Genomic DNA, 22,096 nt, shown 5'->3' with positions numbered 1-22,096 from the left:
ACACAATGGAGCAGGCACCATTGTAACACAATGGACAGACACTTTGGTAACACAATGGAGCAGGCACTATTGTAACACAATGGAGCAGGCACTATTGTAACACATTGGAGCAGACACTATTGTACCACAATGGAACAGACAAAACTGAACACAATTGAGCAGACGCGACTGAAACACAATGGAGCAGACACTATTGTAACACAATGAAACAGACACTATTGTAACACAATGGAACAGACACTATTGTAACACAATGGAACATACACTATTGTAACACAATGTAGCAGATACTATTGCAACACAATGGAACAGACACGATTGTAACAAAAAGGCGCAGACACTATTGTAACACAATGGAACAGACACGATTGTAACACAATGGAAGAGACACTATTGTAACACAATGGAGCAGATACTTTTGTAACACAATGAAACAGACACTATTGTAACACAATAGAGCAGACGCTATTGTAACACAATGGAATACACTATTGTAACAAAATGGAGCAGACACTATTATTACACAATGGAACAGACACTATTGTAACTCAACGGAACAGACAGTATTGTAACACAATGGAGCAGACACTATTATTACACAATGGAGCAGGCACTATGGAACACAATGGAGCAGACGTGACTGAAGCACAATGGAGCAGACACTATTGTAACACAATGGAGCAGACACTATTGTAAGACAATGGAGCAGACACTATTATTACACAATGGAGGAGACACTATTGTAACACAATGGAACAGACACTATTGTAACAAAATGGAGCAGACACCATTGTAACACAATGGAACAGACACTATTGTAAAACAACAGAGCAGACACTATTGTAACACAATGGAGCAGACACTATTATTACACAATGGAGCAGGCACTATTGTAACTCAATGGAACAGACAGTATTGTGACACAATGGAAGACACTATTGTAACATAAGGGAGCAGACACTATTGTAACAAAATGGAGCAGACACCATTGTAACACAATGGAACAGACACTATTGTAATACAATGCAGCAGACACTTTTGTCACACAATGGAGCAGACACACTTGTGACACAATGGAGCAGACACTATTGTTACACAATAGAGCAGACACTATTGTAACACACTGGAACAGACACTATTGTAACACAATGGACCAAACACTATTGTAACAGAATGGAACAGACACTATTGTAACAGAATGGTGCAGGCACTATTGAAACACATTGGAACAGATAGTATTGTAACACAATGGAGCAGGAACTACTGAACACAAGTGAGCAGACACGACTGAACTGCAATGGAGACGACACGACTGAACCGCTATGGAGTCAACACTATTGTAACACAATGGAGCAGGCACCATTGTAACACAATGGACAGACACTATTGTACCACAATGGAACAGACACGATTGTAACAAAATGGCACAGACACTATTGTAACACAATGGAACAGACACTATTGTAACACAATGGATGACACTATTGTAACAAAATGGCGCAGACACTATTGTAACACAATGGAGCAGACAGCATTGTAACACAATGGAAGACACTATTGTAACAAAATGGCGCAGACACTATTGTAACACAATGGAACAGACACTATTGTAACACAATGGAACAGACACTATTGTAACACAATAGAGCAGACACTATTGTAATACAATGCAGCAGACATTTTTGTCACACAATTGAGCAGACACACATGTAACAGAAGGGAACAGACACTATTGTAACAAAATGGAGCAGACACTATTGTAACACACTGGAACAGACACTATTGTAACAAAATGGAGCAGACACTATTGTAACACAATAGAGCAGGCACTATTGTAACACAATGGAAGACATTATTGTAACAAAATGGCGCAGACACTGTTGTAACGCAATGGAACATACACTATTGTAACACAATAGAGCAGACACTATTGTAATACAATGCAGCAGACACTTTTGTCACACAATGGAGCAGGCACACCTGTCACACAAGGGAACAGACACTATTGTAACAAAATGGATCAGATACTATTGTAACACAATGGAACAGACAATATTGTAACACAATAGAGCAGACACTATTGTAACACACTGGAACAGACACCATTGTACCAAAATGGAGCAGACACTATTTTAACACAATAGAGCAGACACACTTGTAACACAAGGGAACAGACACTATTGTAATATAATGCAGCATACATTATTTTAACACAATGGCGCAGACACTCTTGTAACACAATGGAAAAGACACTTTTGTAACACAATGGAGCAGACTCTATTGGAACACAATGGAAAAGACACTAATGTAATACAATGGAAAAGACACTATTGTAACACAATGGAACAGACACTAATGTAACACAATGGAAAAGACAATAATGTAATACAATGGAAAAGACACTAATGTACACAATGGAACAGACACTATTGTAACAAAATGGAGCATACACCATTGTAACACAATGGAACAGACACTATTGTAACACAACAGAGCAGACACTATTGTAACACAATGGAGCAGACACTATTATTACACAATGGAGCAGGCACTATTGTAACTCAATGGAACAGACAGTATTGTAACACAATGGAAGACACGATTGTAACACACTGGAACAGACATTATTGTAACACAATGGACCAAACACTATTGTAACAGAATGGAACAGACACTATTGTAACAGAATGGAGCAGGCACTATTGAAACACATTGGAACAGATAGTATTGTAACACAATGGAGCAGGAACTACTGAACACAAGTGAGCAGACACGACTGAACTGCAATGGAGACGACACGACTGAACCGCTATGGAGTCAACACTATTGTAACACAATGGAGCAGGCACCATTGTAACACAATGGACAGACACTATTGTACCGCAATGGAACAGACACGATTGTAACAAAATGGCACAGACACTATTGTAACACAATGGAACAGACACTATTGTAACACAATGGATGACACTATTGTAACAAAACGGCGCAGACACTATTGTAACACAATGGAGCAGACAGCATTGTAACACAATGGAAGACACTATTGTAACAAAATGGCGCAGACACTATTGTAACACAATGGAACAGACACTATTGTAACACAATGGAACAGACACTATTGTAACACAATAGAGCAGACACTATTGTAATACAATGCAGCAGACATTTTTGTCACACAATTGAGCAGACACACATGTAACAGAAGGGAACAGACACTATTGTAACAAAATGGAGCAGACACTATTGTAACACAATGGAGCAGACACTATTGTAACACAATAGAGCAGACACTATTGTAACACACTGGAACAGACACTATTGTAACAAAATGGAGCAGACACTATTGTAACACAATAGAGCAGGCACTATTGTAACACAATGGAAGACATTATTGTAACAAAATGGCGCAGACACTGTTGTAACGCAATGGAACATACACTATTGTAACACAATAGAGCAGACACTATTGTAATACAATGCAGCAGACACTTTTGTCACACAATGGAGCAGGCACACCTGTCACACAAGGGAACAGACACTATTGTAACAAAATGGATCAGATACTATTGTAACACAATGGAACAGACAATATTGTAACACAATAGAGCAGACACTATTGTAACACACTGGAACAGACACCATTGTACCAAAATGGAGCAGACACTATTTTAACACAATAGAGCAGACACACTTGTAACACAAGGGAACAGACACTATTGTAATATAATGCAGCATACATTATTTTAACACAATGGCGCAGACACTCTTGTAACACAATGGAAAAGACACTTTTGTAACACAATGGAGCAGACTCTAGTGTCTTTTCCATTGTGTTCCAATAGAGTCTGCTCCATTGTGTTACAAAAGTGTCTTTTCCATTGTGTTACAAGAGTGTCTGCGCCATTGTGTTAAAATAATGTATGCTGCATTATATTACAATAGTGTCTGTTCCCTTGTGTTACAAGTGTGTCTGCTCTATTGTGTTACAATAGTGTCTGTTCCATTGTGTACATTAGTGTCTTTTCCATTGTATTACATTATTGTCTTTTCCATTGTGTTACATTAGTGTCTGTTCCATTGTGTTACAATAGTGTCTTTTCCATTGTATTACATTAGTGTCTTTTCCATTGTGTTCCAATAATGTAATACAATGGAAAAGACACTATTGTAACACAATGGAACAGACACTAATGTAACACAATGGAAAAGACAATAATGTAATACAATGGAAAAGACACTAATGTACACAATGGAACAGACACTATTGTAACAAAATGGAGCATACACCATTGTAACACAATGGAACAGACACTATTGTAACACAACAGAGCAGACACTATTGTAACACAATGGAGCAGACACTATTATTACACAATGGAGCAGGCACTATTGTAACTCAATGGAACAGACAGTATTGTAACACAATGGAAGACACGATTGTAACACACTGGAACAGACATTATTGTAACACAATGGACCAAACACTATTGTAACAGAATGGAACAGACACTATTGTAACAGAATGGAGCAGGCACTATTGAAACACATTGGAACAGATAGTATTGTAACACAATGGAGCAGGCACTACTGAACACAAGGGAGAAGACACGACTGAACTGCAATGGAGTCGACACGACTGAACCGCAATGGAGTCGACACGACTGAACCGCAATGGAGTCGACACTATTGAAACACAATGGAGCAGGCACCATTGTAACACAATGGACAGACACTTTTGTAACACAATGGAGCAGGCACTATTGTAACACAATGGAACAGACACTATTGTAACACAATGGAACAGACACTATTGTAACACAATGTAGCAGATACTATTGCCACACAATGGAACAGACACGGTTGTAACAAAGTGGCGCAGACACTATTGTAACACAATGGAACAGACAGTATTGTAACACAATGGAACAGACACTATTGTAACAAAATGGAGCAGACACTATTGTAACACAATGCAACAGACACTATTGTAACACAATAGAGCAGGCACTATTGTAACACAATGGAAGACACTATTGTAACAAAATGGCGCAGACACAATTGCAACGCAATGGAACAGACACTATTGTAACACAATAGAGCAGACACTATTGTAATACAATGCAGCAGACACTTTTGTCACACAATGGAGCAGGCACACCTGTCACACAAGGGAACAGACACTATTGTAACAAAATGGATCAGATACTATTGTAACACAATGGAACAGACACTATTGTAACACAATAGAGCAGACACTATTGTAACACTCTGGAACAGACACTATTGTACCAAAATGGAGCAGACACTATTTTAACACAATAGAGCAGACACACTTGTAACACAAGGGAACAGACACTATTGTAATATAATGCAGCATACATCATGTTAACACAATGGCGCAGACACTCTTGTAACACAATGGAAAAGACACTTTTGTAACATAATGGAGCAGACACTATTGGAACACAATGGAAAAGACACTAATGTAACACAATGGAAAAGACAGTAATGTAACACAATGGAAAAGACACTATTGTAACACAATGGAACAGACACTAATGTAACACAATGGAAAAGACACTAATGTAACACAATGGAAAAGACACTAATGTAACACAATGGAACAGACACTATTGTAACACAATGGAGCAGACGCTATTGTAACTCAATTGAGCAGATACCATTGTAACACAATGGAACAGACACTTTTGTAACACAATGGAGCAGACACTATTGTAATACAATGCAGCAGACACTTTTGTCACACAATGGAGCAGACACACTTGTCACACAAGGGAACAGACACTATTGTAACAAAATGGATCAGATACTATTGTAACACAATGGAACAGACATTATTGTAACACAATAGAGCAGACACTATTGTAACACACTGGAACAGACACTATTGTACCGAAATGGAGCAGACACTATTTTAACACAATGGAGCAGACACACTTGTAACACAAGGGAACAGACACTATTGTAATATATTGCAGCATACACTATTTTAACACAATGGCGCAGACACTCTTGTAACACAATGGAAAAGACACTTTTGTAACACAATGGAGCAGACACTATTGGAACACAATGGAAAATACACTAATATAACACAATGGAAAAGACACTAATGTAACACAATGGAACAGACACTATTGTAACACAATGGAGCAGACACTATTGTAACACAATTGAGCAGACACCATTGTAACACAATGGAGCAGACACTATTGTAACACAATTGAGCAGACACCATTGTAACACAATTGAGCAGACACCATTGTAACACAAGTGGCAAACACCAATGAAATTTGCGGCCATATAACCAGTGTCTGTTGGTTTTGACATTGGGGAGAACTATACTGCTCTTCTTTTAATTATACCTTAGGTTCTTTGATGTCCACCTGATAAGACACATGGGCAACCGTTTAATATATTTTCCAATGTTAATCTGTCCAATGCAAGACACCCTTAAGTACTGTACAGGAACCCAAGCTGGTTTATGTACCCAGTTTCTGGTATGAAACCTGAAGCCACAGCCATGGGTTTGAGATGGGACTATTACCCGCTGGACCGCAATGATACGTTGCTGAAAGAAGAGACATGTTATGGAAGCTTTTCATCTTGCACTTATGAGGTCAGATGCAAGAATATCAAATTTCAAAGGGAGCAACAATTTCTGCTGTACAGATTGGTTGCCAAGTCAACTCCAATGGTTGCTCAGTCAACACCAATGACCGAGGCATTCTGCAGAGAATGCACCAGGCAACAATTGTTCCCCACAATTTTTGCAAAAAATGGTGCAATGCTTGGACATGTTCCTTTTGCCTGCACAGGGCATATAGAGAGAGCTTCTAACGAGTGGAAATAGAAGTGTAAGTGAGCCACATTGGGAGTCCAACTGATAATCTTCAATTGGTTGTAGTGTAATTCTTAGAACACTCAGGATTGGTCAGCAAGTGCTGTCCAAACTCTAACATTAGACACTATGTTCTAGATTTTACAGGTACGGGGCTGTTGAGTATGGCCAGTACTCACCCTAATACAAACAACTGAAGGGACTCGCTGCTTGATACGATCCGCCACTGGGATGTACGGCCTACGTACCTATCCTCACACCAGCACTGAAATTCTTGTCCCACATTCCTCATTTGTGTGATCGGCAGAACATATTTGTGGTTTGACGGCAGCATCCTGCTAGTGGAAAATATCACTTGTTTGCTTATACAAAGCAGCAGTGCGAAATGGCTAGCTTGCTCAAATTTCTCATCCACACCCTTTTCTTACGCAGCTCAATTTGTTGATCCCTTTGAAGATTTGGCATTCTTGTGTCTGTCCAGATGGGTGCAAGATGAAAAGTTTCAACAGCACGTCTCTTTTTTCAGCAATACTCCTACTGGCAAGTTGCCTCTGGTCAATTGATGTGTGTCATGTTTTTAACGTGTGAGAATCGGCCATGGCATTGAGGAATATTAGAAACCCGCTCCGCAGAGTCAGCTCATGGTCAGAGCCTGCAACTGCACTGTGACAGTTGACATAAAAGAAACTCTGGGAAACACTAATCAACAATTTGCAACAGGGAAAGTTAGAAGCAACGCGAATAAAGGTGCAAAGCGGACAGGGAGCATTTACACAGATTATTCTCATTGTGGATTCACCAGCCGTTCAGTAACCCCGCCCCCAGTCACTCCAGCCCACCCATTTCACAGAACTGGGGATGGTCTTCACTCCTCAACTTGTTCTCCAAACTCAAAATTTGGCATGGTAGCCCCCCTCCCTTCCTGCGTTGCAAATTTGACGGCGTTAGTTAGGTTGAAAGGAATGGTTAGACAAACAAGGGGGGAGGGGGGGTGTGGATTTGAGACAAATGGTGAGGATTTAACTCTGGGATCTCTTCCTCGGAACTTACAACAACTTTGAGGAGTCATTGCTCCCGGGGATCGCAAGAATTTCAATGTCTTTGAACCCAAACTAAACTGGTGAAAATGATCTGACACCACAGAGAGATTGAGTTTATTTGTGTTTAAAGAAACTCGAAAAAACAACAAATTAACTTGGAATGACAGGAGACTTTTATAGGGCTCGAGATCTATAACCAAGTGTGTGTGTGTTTGCAGGTTTTACATGTGTGTATGTGTGTTTTTGCAGGTTTTACGCGTGTGTGTGTGTGTGTGTTTGCAGGCTTTACATGTGTGTGTGTGTTTTTTAAGGTTTTACATGTGTGTGTTTGCAGGTTTTACATGTGTGTGTGTGTTTGTGCATGTTTTACATGTGTGTGTTTGCAGGTTTTACATGTATGTGTGTGTTTGCAGGTTTTACATGTGTGTGTGTGTGTTTTTGCAGGTTTTATATGTGTGTGTGTGTGTTTGCAGGTTTTACATGTGTGTGTGTTTGTGCAGGTTTTACATGTGTGTGTTTGCAGGTTTTACATGTGTGTGTGTTTGCAGGTTTTACATGTGTGTGTGCGCGTGTGTTTGCAGGTTTTACATGTGTGTGTGTGTGTGGGTGTGTTTGCAGGTTTTATATGTGAGTTTTTGCAGGTTTTGTATATGTGTGTGTGCAGGGTTTATATCTGCGTGTGTGTGTGTGTGCAGGATTTATGTCTGTGTGTGTGTGTGCAGGGTGTATATCTGTGTGTGTGTGTGCAGGATTTATGTCTGTGTGTGTGTGCAGGGTATATATCTGTGTGTGTGTGTGTGTGTGCAGGGTGTATATCTGTGTGTGTGTGTGTGCAGGATTTATGTGTGTGTGTGTGCAGGGTGTATATCTGTGTGTGTGCAGGGTATATATCTGTGTGTGTGTGTGCAGGAGTTATGTCTGTGTGTGTGTGCAGGATTTATGTCTGTGTGTGTGTGTGCAGGGTGTATATCTGTGTGTGTGTGCAGGGTTTATATCTGTGTGTGTGTGTGTGCAGGATTTATGTCTGTGTGTGTGTGCAGGGTTTATAGCTGTGTGCGTGTGTGTGCAGGGTGTATATCTGTGTGTGTGTGTGCAGGGTGTATATCTGTGTGTGTGTGTGTGTGTGCAGGGTGTATATCTGTGTGTGTGTGTGTGCAGGATTTATGTCTGTGTGTGTGCAGGATTTATGTCTGTGTGTGTGTCTGTGTGTACAGGGTGTATATCTGTGTGTGTGTGCAGGGTGTATATCTGTGTGTGTGTGTGTGTGCAGGGTGTATATCTGTGTGTGTGTGTGTGCAGGGTGTTTATTTGTGTGTGTGTGTGTGTGCAGGGTGTATATCTGTGTGTGTGTGTGTGCAGGGTGTATATGTGTGTGTGTGTGTGCAGGGTGTATATCTGTGTGTGTGTGCAGGGTGTATATGTGTGTGTGCAGGGTGTATATCTGTGTGTGTGTGCAGGATTTATGTCTGTGTGTGTGCAGGGTATATATCTATGTGTGTGTGTGTGTGTGTGTGCAGGGTGTATATCTGTGTGTGTGTGTAGGGTTTATATCTGTGTGTGTGTGCAGGATTTATGTCTGTGTGTGTGTGTGCAGGATTTATGTGTGTGTGTGTGCAGGGTGTATATCTTTGTGTGTGTGCAAGATTTATGTGTGTGTGTGCAGGGTGTATATCTGTGTGTGTGTGTAGGGTTTATATCTGTGTGTGTGTGCAGGATTTATGTCTGTGTGTGTGTGTGCAGGATTTATGTGTGTGTGTGTGCAGGGTGTATATCTTTGTGTGTGTGCAAGATTTATGTGTGTGTGTGTGTGTGCAGGGTGTATATCTGTGTGTGTGCAGGGTGTATATCTGTGTGTGTGTGCAGGGTTTATATCTGTGTGTGTGTGCGTGTGCAGGATTTATGTGTGTGTGTGTGCAGGGTGTATATCTGTGTGTGTGTGTGTGCAGGGTGTATATCTGTGTGTGTGTGCAGGGTTTATATCTATGTGTGTGTGCGTGTGCAGGATTTATGTGTGTGTGTGTGCAGGGTGTATATCTGTGTGTGTGTGAGAGAGAGAGAGGAGACACGGGAGAGGAAATGACAAGGATGTTCAGGCCGAGAGAGTGTGAAACGACATCCGCTCGAGTCACCCCGAGTTGCGAGTTGCAATGTTGTTTGTAAAGCACCAAGTTCAGAGTTTGGCAGATTGGAGACTGATTTGGGGCCGCGGCCACTGTGAGCCCCCGCAGCCAGGCTGAGAGCGGCTGAATGTGGGCCACACAACATTTGGGCAATGTATACTCACAAAGGCCAGCCTGCACGAGTCCCACCCCCATTCCTCCACGGCCATTCATAAAATCCTGCTCGAGTACTGCCAGAGGTCAGACCAGGACCTGCGATCGCATCTAAAACACTTGCCAGGGAGAGAGAGAGAGAAAGTTGTTAATTGTCAATTACTTTTCCAAACAAACCTACTCCAGGAATGGCCCGGCCCCTCTCTCCCACCCAGCAAGTCACCCCCTCAGGAGGGGAGGGGGTGCAAAAAGTGGAGGGGGGGGGGGGGCGAAGGTATTTGAAAATACAAACTTTCACTGTGGAGTTTTGTCCTTTAAACAATACAAAGCCACCAGCAGCAACCCCCAAAGCAGCAGTGAACATACAGCATGGTATTAATCCATTCCAGATGCAAATAAAATCCCCAACATTAGTAAAAGCAATTAATTGTCTTTCCCTCCCTCCCATATGCAGCAGCTGGTAAATGTCCAGATACCAATGCAGAATTCCTCATTTCCCTGTGTTTACAGACTGGGGGTGGGGGGCACATCTCAGGACCACTAACTCTGGGGGGGGGGGGGCACATCTCAGGACCAATAACTCTTCCCCCTACATTTGTGTGTTGCAGTGTCAGCCACGCCTCACCCTGCTCGGCCAAGCATCGCTCCCCCTCGGCCCTCCAGCCCCTCTCTCTCTCTCTCTCTGTCTCCCGTCCCACAAGCTCCGAAACTGCCCCAAGTCCACCCCGGCTCCTTGGCGGCATTCACAAAGGAAGTTACAGCTCTGAGTGCCTGCCAACCACAGGGGAGGGGAGAGGGAGAGGGAGGGGAGAGGGGGAAGGGGAGGGTCTCCCCTCTGCTATTGCAAAACACACACACACACACAATACTCAGGGACACACACAACCCTTAACTCACACTCACACCAGCTCACACTCACACTGACAACATGCACAGGATGATTTTTTGGTGTTGCAACAAAAGTTATAAAAGTTTACCAAACATCTGTCCAATCCTGGAGTCTGAAAGTTAGGCGTTGGGTCCTCACATGGTGCGAGACATAAATCAGATTGAAGCAACCCAAGGACAATTCGACACCAATCAGTGCGGGGAAAGTGTCACAGCCTGGATCATAGGGAGTGGGGACCCTGAGACCTGGGGGAGAGGCAGACTCTGGGTTCGAGACAATATGGAATGAGCTGGTGGGAATTACAGAAACAAATGCCAGCTGCCCCTCCTGCAAAGGCGGAATGGGATTCTCCGTCGGCCGCTGCCGAAGTGGCGAAACGCGATTGGGCAGAGAATCGATCGTGATGCCAAAATCGTGGCGGGCGCCAGGCGCACGCAGAATGCCGTGCTCCGTCGCCCCGACAGCGGTGCCAATGCGTTCTACTCCACACGTACAGTAAACGCCGCAGGCATATCATCCGCGGGCCTGACCCGATATTCTCCGGGGCCTCCGCAATGCTTCACCTCCCCCCCTCCCCCCCCCAGGGAGATTACTAATAGTGAGGTCCACTTGTGCTTTTAAAAATCAGGAAATAGGCACCGTTTCTGATGAGAGAGAGAGAGGATGTCGGGCCCGCACAGGTGTGACCATTGGCTGCTGGCCCTCCCACTGGCAGGGCTGGCTAGGGGGTGGGAGGCTCCGCCAGTACCGGGGGGGGGTGGGGGGAAAGGGGGGTGTGATGAGGGGATGGGGTCGGGGAGGCCCCCCCCATGGGACCGGTGCGCCCAGGCATGGACCGCCATTGCTGCGGCCTCCAAAGCAACCATTTTGCTACGCACCCCACTAATCCCCACCATAGCCCCAGGCTGTGCAGAGTGACATCGGCCCTATGGGTGCCCCCACCCCACCACTGCCACCCCGCCACCCCAACCCTCATCCTCCACCCCAGCAACTCCCCCCCCCCCCCCCTCCGTCCCCATCCCCCCCGCCCCCCCGCGCAAACCGGCCACCACCTGCCAGCAGGGCAGCATGCAACTCATCTCAGGACAGCACCCACAGTAGTCTCTGCAAGAGGGCATGGGACGGGGGCCATGGAGCGTCCTGCTGGTATAGATAGCACCAGTCAATGATACCCCCGGCAGCAGGGCCGGGCGCTGACGGGGCCAGTGCTAAGTGGGCAGAGTGCCAAGGGAATGGGCGAGGGTGTGAGTGGGAATGGGGTCATGTCGGGGAAGAGGCTGCAGTGCAGACCATGCCCACCGTGTAGCCCGGTGGACCTGCTTGGGCACAGGGGTACGCAGCGTACTAACATGTCTGACTGTCAGCCCCCTGGACTTCGGAATTCAACCAGGGCGCTCCACGGCCCCCCGTCCCGCGCCCTCTTGCAGGGACTTCTGTGGGTGCTGCCCTTGGATTCAACCAGGAATGGTGGCCGTCATCCTAGTTGCCGCAGCCCTGGGGGTGGACTGCAGCTGTACAACTGGAGCTGATCGAGGTTGACCCCAAAGCAGCGGAGCCTGACCCAGGCGAACAGGAGGCAGCTGGTGAGGATGGAGAACCGGCCGCCCAACAGGCCGAGGAGGAGGAGGAGGCGCCGCATGAGGTCCCCTGTGTACCGGCAGCGCCTGTCATTGAGGACCTGGCGGATCGGACATGCCGTCGTAGACTCCGGCTGAGCAGAGAAACAGTGCAACGTATCTGCCAGACCATGGCACATCTGGCACCACGGGGAGAATGGGGGGGGGGGCACCTGCTCCTGGTGGTCATCTGGGTGGCAGTCGCCCTGAACTTTTATACCATGGGTTCCTTCCAGGTGCCGAGTGGGGACCTGTCCGGGATCTCACAAACCTTGGTGCACAGGTGCATCCGTGCCATCTTGCATGCCCTATATGCCCAGGCAGCTCAATACATCCACTTCAATGTGGACCCAGCCCACTAGGATGCCACTGTGCATCAGCGGAGGAGGAAATGCATATTTGAAGGTGGTGGATGGAGTGCCAATCAAGCGGCCTCCTGCATGGTGTTGAGCGTCTTCAAGATTTTTTTAAAATATTTTTATTCAGGACCTTTTCATTTTCTAAACAAAACACAACACTCATTAAACATTCTACAATTGGCATTATAACCAGCCCACTGACCATACCACCCTGTATGCCCCATTTTATATCCACAATACAAACCCCCCCCCCCCCCCCCCCGCTGACGATGACCAATTCTTGAACAAGGAAATGAACATCCTCCACCTCAGGTAGAACCCCTCCACCGACACCCGACTGGCAAACTTTATCTTCCCCAAATGCAGAAATCCGGACAGGTCACCCACCCACGCCGTTGCCCTTGGCATTCCCAAATGCACCTCCCAGCTCCTCCTCCCACTTCCTCTCCATCTCCTCCATGAGCCTCTCTCCCTCTCCATAAACTGCCCATAAATATCACAGATCTTACCCTCTCCTATCTCATCCTCAGGAAAGATCTTTTCCAGCATCAAAGAGGGCGGTAACCATGGAAACGAGCCCAGCTCTTCCCCACAAAATTCCTATCCTATAAACCAGAACCCACTCCCTTTCGGCAGCTGAAACTCTTTTTTTAAATAAATTTAGAGTACCCAATTATTTTGTTTCCAATTAAGGGGCAATTTAGTGTGGCCAATCCACCTACCTTGCACATCTTTGGGTTGTGGGGGTGAAACCTTCGCAGACGTGGGGAGAATGTGCAAACTCCACACGGACAGTGACCCAGGGCCGGGATTGAACCCGGGACCTCGGCGCCATGAGGTGAACCTTTTCTGCAAGTTCCTTCAAGTCTTGCAAATCTACCCTTCACAAACAAATCTCTAAACCTCTCCATCCCCTCCCTTTCCCAGACTCTGTATGTCGAATCCAATCCTGCTGGAATAAATCTATGATTTCCAACGACATTCCCTTCAGTTTATCATATTGCCTGGACGGATTCCAAACTCTTAACGAGGTAACCACCACCGGGCTCGCAGAGTATTTAGCCGGTGAGGACGGAAGCGGAGACACCGCCACTGCCCTTAGACGTGACCCTATACCTGAAGCTTCCTCCATCCGCCCCAAACCGACCCTCCCTCCACGACCCATTTCCAAACGTTCTCAACTTTTGCTGCCCAATATTAGTTCATCAAATTCGGCAGCGCCAGCCTCCCCGACCCCCTGCCTCTCTGCAAAAAGGCTCTCCGGATCCAAGGCATTCACCTGCCCATACAAAGACCAAAATCATCCCATTAACCCTCCCAAAAATTAATTTAGGTAGGAAAATCCGGAGATTCTGGAAAATAAATAAAAATGTCAGAAGGATCGTCATTTTCACCATTTGAACCCGCCCTTCCAGCGATGACGGGAGAACATCCCACCTCTTCAAATCCTCCTTCACCCCCTCTACCAGGCTGACCACACCCAACTTGTGCAGCAGAGCCCAGCTGTGTGCCACCCCTATTCCCAGATATCGGAAACTCGACCTGACCAGCCGAAACAGCAACTTCTCCAGGCCTCTATCTTGTCCCTGGGAACACATCGGGAATACCTTATTCTTTCCCACGTTTAGTCTGCACCCTGAAAAACAGCCAAACTTACCCAACATCTCCATAACCCTGCTCATACTGGAGTTCGGGTCCGTCACATATAACAACGAATCATCTGCAAATAGACACTCCGTGTTCCATTCCCCCCCCCCCCCCCTCTCTTTATTCTCCTCCACGCTCTCGATGCCCTTAGTGTAATCGTCAGAGGCTCAATCGCCAAAGCAAAAAGGGGGAGAGTGGGCATCCTTGCCCTGTACCCCTGTGCAAACAAAAATATCCCAAACTTATTGTGTCAGTGCGAACACTAGCCGTGGAGACCTGAATAACAACGTAATCCAGGCATTGAACCCCGGTCCAAACCCAAACTGCCCCAATACCTCGAAAAGATACTCCCATTCAGTCTGGTCCAATGATTTCTTCCCATCCATGGAAATTGAACAATGCAGCTCACTTCCTCCAGCCCCTGCACTATTCCCTCCTCCACCACCGGGAAATCCAAGCCATCTAGGAACTCCCTCCTGGGAGATGCTGACCTGTTAAGCCCCCGGTAAAAGGCCTCAAACACCCCATTCACCTAACCTGGCTCAGAGAGCACCCCGCCTCCGGGGTCCTTTATTTGCCCAATCTCCCCAGAAGCCACCTGCCATCTTAGCTGGTGAGCCAGTAACCTACCGGCCTTCTCCCCTTGCTCATAAAATGTCTCCCGTACCCGCCGAAACTGGCCAACCGCCTTCTCCGTCGACAACAGTTCAAACTCCACCTGGAGCTCCTCCCTCTCTTTCAACAACTCCTCCTCTAGGGTGGCCGAATATTGCCGATCCACTGCTAAAATGGCCTCCACCAACTTCTACCTCTCCATTCTCCCCACCTTCCCCCTAAGCGCCTTTATCACAATTAGCTCCCCCTGAGTAACGCCTGTAATGCCTCCCAGAACGTGGAGGGAGAAACCGCCTTGCTTTTAATAAATTAAATATATGTGCCAATAGCCACTCCAATCCTCTTACATGCCCCCATATCCACCAACAGTGCCACATCTAACCCCAACGGCTGTCGCTGGGTGCCCCACTTCTCCACACACAGATCCACAAAGTTCGATGAGCCCAAGCAACTGCTTCGCCAACCCCGATGCCTTCTGGGACTTGGGCACGACCAATCCAGCCTTGGGTCAAGCACACAGTTAAAATGGCCTCCACCCCCCCCCCCACCCCCCATATTCAATCGATGTGCATCTAAATCCGGTACCCTCGCCAACACCTTCTTAATTAATCCACATCATTAAGAGCGTACAAATTTACTAACACCGCAGGAAACCCCTCCAATCTACCACTCGCCATCACGTATCTTTGCCTTGGATCCTCCACTATGTTACTGACCGAAAAAGCCACCCTCTTATTAATAAGCACAGCGGCTCCCCTCATCTTCGTATCCAGTCCCGAATGGATCACTTGTCCCACACACCCTTTCCTCAATCTCGGTTGCTCTCTAACCCTCAGGTGGGTCTCTTGTAAAAAGACCACCTCTGCCTTCAAGTTTTTTAAATGGGCGACCACCCAAGATCTTTTAACCGGCCCATTCAGTCCCCTCACACTCCATGAGACCAATCTGGTCGGGGGCTCTGGTATGAAAATCATCCACTGAGAACAGGGTAAATAGAAAACAACAGCAAAAAAAACAAACAAGCACCAGGACCCCCGAGCACAGCACCATAAGCATTGCTGTAACATGCAGGTGAACCCACCCAGAATCCCCAACTGACCCGCAGTCCGTGTTCTGTTCCTCGTGTCCTCCGGCGTCTCGAAATAATGTTCTCTTCCCCCAAGCATAACGCACAAGTGCGCCTGGTACATCACGCCATATCCCACCTGGAAGAGAGCAGCTTTGGCCTTGTTGAATCCTGGCCTTACTTTTGCCAGCCCGGCTCCCAAGTCCTGGTAGATGCGGATCCCAGCTGCATTCCCGGGTTTCCTTTGCCCACCGCGGGAACCTTTCCTTGTCCAGGTATCTATGGAGACGCCCCATAATCGGCAGTGGTGGCTCCCCAGCTCTCAGCTTTTTGCTCAATGACCGACGGCCCGGTCCACTACAGGAGGGTGGTCAAAGACCCCTTTCCCCACCAACTGCTCAAACATTTTTGCCGTGCATTCTGTGTTTCTGGCACCCTTAATGCCTTCGAGCAGCCCTACGATCCTCATGTTCTGCTGCCTGAAACAGTTCTCCAGGTCATCAATCACGGTCTTCAATTTATTTTGTCTCTCCGACATCATTGGAATCTCTGCCCCCAAAGAACTGATCCGATCTTCGTGGTCAGCAACAGTCTCCTCCATCTTCTGGATCGACGCAATCTGCGACTCCAGCCTCAGTTCCACCCTCCCCAGTGCTGCACAAATTGGTTGTGCCACTCTCGTCAAGTCTTCAGTGACCGCCTTACTTTCCTTTTTAAATTTGGCCGATAGGAACTCGACTAACTTGTCAGTTGACCCCTGAGCGGGTAACGATGCCACAGGTCCCTCCGCTATCCTTTTCTCTCCTGCATGTCCTCCAGTTCGCCACTGGAAGTCGAGCTTCTTGAAGGTTGTTGGAGCTGCACTCATCCAGGCAAGTGGAGAGTATTCCATCACACGCCTGACTTGTGCCATGTAGCTGGTGGACAGGCTCTGAGGAGTGAGGAGGTGAGTTACTTGCTGCAAAATACCCAACCTCTAACTTGGTCTTGTGATCATGGTATTTATTTAGCCAGCCCAGTTCAGTTTCTGTTCAAACCCCCCCGGTTGTTGGTAGTAGGGGAATTGATGGTGACATAATTGAACATCAAGTGGAGGTAGTTAAATTCTCTCTTGCTGGAGATGGTCATTGCCTGGCACTTAATATTGGCACAAATGTTATTTACTATTTGTCACCATAAGCCTGCAGATTGCATTAGAATTCAGAGGGCATTAGAAAAGAACTTGCAATTGTACAGCACCTTTCATAACTTTAGGTTATCTTAAAGTGCTTTATGGTCGACTGGGTCAGAGAGGACTGGAGTCACATGTGACTCAGACAGGAGAAGGATGGCATGTTTTTCTGTCCCCAAGGCTGTTGGTGAACTATTTGAGTTTTTTGGGAAATCTGACACCTCCTTCATGGTTATTTTGGGGATTTAAACCTGTAACTCTTGTGTGAAATATTGACCCAGCACTATAATTAGTGCATAATCTAAGTGGAAGACGTTATCCAAGTGGAAACTGTAGCCATCTAAACGTGCCACCTGCAAAGGACCATGGGAATTGTGGTCAACTTGGGCACAGACAAGTACACAGCGTTCATTAGCAGAGAGATTGAATTTAAGAGCCGTGAGGTGATGATGCAGCTGTACAAAACCTTGGTAAGGCCACATTTGGAGTACTGTGTGCAGTTCTGGTCGCCTCATTTTAGGAAGGATGTGGAAGCTTTGGAAAAAGTGCAAAGGAGATTTACCAGGATGTTGCCTGGAATGGAGAGTAGGTCTTACGAGGAAAGGTTGAGGGTGCTCGGCCTTTTCTCATTAGAACGGAGAAGGATGAGGGGAGACTTGATAGAGGTTTATAAGATGATCAGGGGAATAGATAGAGTAGACAGTCAGAGACTTTTTCCCCGGGTAGAACAAACCATTAGGGGGGATGTCAGAGGTAGGTTCTCTACCCAGAGAGTAGTGGGGGAATGGAATGCACTGCCTGTGGAAGGAGTTGAGTCGGAAACATTAGGGACCTTCAAGCGGCTATTGGATAGGTACATGGATTACGGTAGAATGCTGGGGTGTAGACTGATTTGTTCTTAATCAAGGACAAAAGTTCGGCACAACATCGTGGGCCGAAGGGCCTGTTCTGTGCTATATTTTCTATGTTCTTTCGAGTTGTAGACAGATGGCTTCAGATTGATAAAATTCTCCTTAAACATGGTGGTCCATACAGCCATCTTTATTTCGGGATCACTCTATACTTTGATCTAACTATTCGCTATCTCTATTTTCATATTTTCACTTTTCCACTCTAACTCTTGAAGTCCATGCAAGCTGTTTTGCCGTAAGCAAGAAACCATTTTTGTATTATTTTGTAAGTTAAATTGTTTATAAGTTACTTCTCTTTAAGTCCTTTGCTAGCCGGACTTTATTGAGAATAGATTTAAGTTTCTCTCAATTGTAATCAAGTAGAGGCAATAAAAGATTCTTGTTTGCATCCGAGAAGTTTAACTCAAATTTCTACTGAGTTTTAGTGTCGCGAGACTTCACTGGATCCGCATGGTAGATCTCTATACACGTCCGTGGGTTTCTTGATTCTGCACTACCTGATCAATCGAAGCCTTGATCGGGTCCAGCGCGTCCTTCTTCAGCTTGACGAAGCAGTCTTCAAAAAACTTCACCAGCTGCTCCGTCGACCACTGTGCCGTCTCCCCGCGGTCCTGCTTCTCCGCCATGCTTTCCCGCGTTGCCAGCTCTGCTTGCATCTTCCTTGTAGAACTTTGTCTTCTCACTTTGTCTGGCCACTTCTGGTCCAATTCTCCACACACTGGAGGGGGATTTCTCCTCACCATCTCACTCTTCACCGATTTATCCAATAAAATCCAGAAAGAAACGGGAGAAAAAGGTCCAAAAGTCCGTTACAGGCGGGAGCTATCAAACGTGCGACCTACTCCTCCATGGCCGCCACCGGAAGTCCTAGTATTATTCTTATTAAAACAATCACCATCGCTCAGAAAAAGAATGATCCCTGGAAAGAAGAGCTTGTCCTATGAGAAACGGTTGAGGACTCTGCGTCTGTCCTCGTTGCTGTTAGAAGGATGAGGGCGGACCTTATTGGAATTTACAGGATGTTGCGATGCCTGGATAGAGTGGACGTGGAGAGGATGTTTCCACTTGTAGGAAAAACTAGAAGCAGAGGACACAATCTCAGACTAAAGGGACGATCCTTTAGAACAGAGATGAGGAGGAATTTCTGCAGCCAGAGGGTGGTGAATCTGTGGAACTCTTTGCCGCAGAAGGATATGGAGGCCAAATCACTGAGTGTCTTTAAGACAGAGATAAATAGGTTCTTGATTAATAAGGGGATCAGGGGTTATGGGGAGAAGGCAGGAAAATGGGGATGAGAAAAATATCAGCCATGATTGAATGGTGGAGCAGACTCGATGGGCCGAGTGGCCTAATTCTGCTCCTATGTCTTATGGTCGAATGGTCTTAAAATAATTAGACCCAAAGGTTGACAAGTCCCATGGAGAAGTTGGCCTGATTCTGCAGGTCTTAAATAACGTGGCTACAGAGACAATAGATGTAGTAGGGGGACCTCCCCAGGGTCCCTGTAATAGGGGGACCACCCTGTCATGATATTCAAACACATACATCATGATGGACACACTAACAGGCAAATCAGAGTACACAACACCACAACCAATCACAGACAAGAACACCAACCATATAAAAAGCACGAGCACGACACCTGGTGGTCAGTAGGTCTGGGGAGAAGGGAACAAGAAAGAGCTGTTAAAACACCACAAGCAGGGAACCCCCCACGTGCAGAGTGCAAAGACCAAACTGTAAATAGTAAGTTTAAATAAAGAAGCGTTGTACCATATGCAACTGTGTTGGCTCATCTGTGTGTCAGAACACCCAACACCACATGGTACAGGAGTGGATCGATACCTGCCTACTAACCTGCCATTCTGGACATGGACCACACCGGCAAACCGCAGCCGATGCAAGTCACGGGGAACCTAGGTACCAACTGGAAGCTCTACAGGCAGCGATTTGACCTGTGCATCCGTGCCACCGAAAAACAGAATGTCTCGGATGACTCGAAGATTGCAATGCTCCTCTTCTACGCAGGTCCGCACGCAACCGACGTTTTCAACTCACTGGTGTTTGAAGAAGGCGAAAACCAAGCCAAATATGACACGGTCATCCTCAAACTGGACCAGCACTTTCAAGTTGAAGTAAATGAAAGTTTTGAAAGATACCTCTTTCAGCAACGCCTGCAAGGTAAGGAGGAGCTTTTTCAACCCTTTTTGACGCACCTCCGGATTCTAGCGCAGTCCTGCGGTTACGGCACCACCACAGAGTCCATGATCAGGGACCAGATTGTTTTTGGCGTTGCCTCTAGTGGCCTACGCCAGCAGCTTCTTAAAATGAAAAGCCTCACCTTAGCGTCTGCTGTGGAAGCCTGTGTCCTCCACGAAAATGCTACCTGCCGTTTTGCCCGATTTCAGGCGTCCGAGTTGGCACGGAGGGGGTCCCCAGCCGTCGAATCGGCAAGCCAGGCCGCCCACGACGTCGAACGCATCCAGGCCGTCGATTACTTCCCGACCCACGGCCCGGACGACAGCGGCCGCTTCCCGCGCTTTTCGCGGTCTCCCGCGCAGGTGCGCGCCAAAAATAACGGCCACAACGAGGGACGCACTGCGCAGGCGCGCCCACCGCAAGATCGCACTGCGCATGCGCAGTGGCGCAACGAACGCCGTGACGTCATGACGTGCGGCAATTGTGGAGCTCTACATTTAAAAGGGCAATGTCCTGCAAAAAACCGACAGTGCCACAGATGTGCCACGATGGGCCACTACGCAGCCCACTGTCGTTCGGCTCAACCCATGGATCCGGCGCATCCTCGACAACCTCGCAGACGAGTCAGGACCGTCCAGCCCACGCATCAAGACTTCCAGTTAAGTGATGCAGATGACCAGGATGCCTTCCGAGTTTCCGTCATTGATGTCAACAAGGTCAATGCCATCAATCCAGCCGATGAGTGGTGTGCCACCCTGACGGTCAACCCGAACTCGTCGCAAGCCCATTAGACTGGACTTATAATACTGTTCATATGTTTAACAAGTTGCACAATTTTACATGATAACCTGTTGTTGTTTATCGTTCCAGAGGTCGTCTGACTGGACAACTGTTCAAGTTCTTTTTTCTTCTTCTCTCGTTCGCATTTATGTTATGTTATGGTACAACTTGGCTCATGTGACGCACCCGACATCGCCCCATGTACATAGTTCCGTCATATGCACATGCTGCACACGACACACACACACTCCTAGATGCACTCACGACACGATCATACTTATCACCACGTAGGCACATATCTTTGTAAAAAGGGGGGATGTCATGATATTCAAACACATACATCATGATGGACACACTAACAGGCAAATCAGAGTACACAACACCACAACCAATCACAGACAAGAACACCAACCATATAAAAAGCACGAGCACGACACCTGGTGGTCAGTAGGTCTGGGGAGAAGGGAACAAGAAAGAGCTGTTAAAACACCACAAGCAGGGAACCCCCCACGTGCAGAGTGCAAAGACCAAACTGTAAATAGTAAGTTTAAATAAAGAAGCGTTGTACCATATGCAACTGTGTTGGCTCATCTGTGTGTCAGAACACCCGACACCACACACCCCACTCCCCCAGGGACCCCTGGTCTAAAAGGACCCCCCTACGG

At 46.5% G+C, this 22,096-nt stretch overlaps 1 protein-coding gene across 6 annotated transcripts in view; it reads right to left on the bottom strand.

Moving 5' to 3' along the window:
• The window catches only part of LOC140428127 (zinc finger protein PLAG1-like), a 169,123-nt gene that overhangs the window by 99,696 nt on the left and 47,331 nt on the right, over positions 1–22,096 (bottom strand). Inside the window, exons 1-2 of one of the 6 annotated variants that reach the window (XM_072514241.1) lie at positions 11,156–11,232; positions 10,190–10,297 (exon numbers count right to left, since the gene is read on the bottom strand). In XM_072514241.1, the coding sequence (XP_072370342.1) occupies positions 10,190–10,234 (45 nt within the window). In that variant the 5' untranslated portion in view covers positions 10,235–10,297; positions 11,156–11,232. Of the gene's footprint in view, positions 1–10,189; positions 10,298–10,470; positions 10,639–10,803; positions 10,928–11,155; positions 11,233–22,096 lie in introns of those variants that run through there. The other 5 variants (XM_072514218.1, XM_072514249.1, XM_072514221.1 and 2 more) reach the window with 5 other exon arrangements.

This window comes from Scyliorhinus torazame, chromosome 1 (assembly GCF_047496885.1).
Source record: "Scyliorhinus torazame isolate Kashiwa2021f chromosome 1, sScyTor2.1, whole genome shotgun sequence".
Classification (NCBI taxonomy): Eukaryota; Metazoa; Chordata; class Chondrichthyes; order Carcharhiniformes; family Scyliorhinidae; genus Scyliorhinus; species Scyliorhinus torazame.
This window is presented reverse-complemented; position numbering and strand designations above follow the sequence as displayed.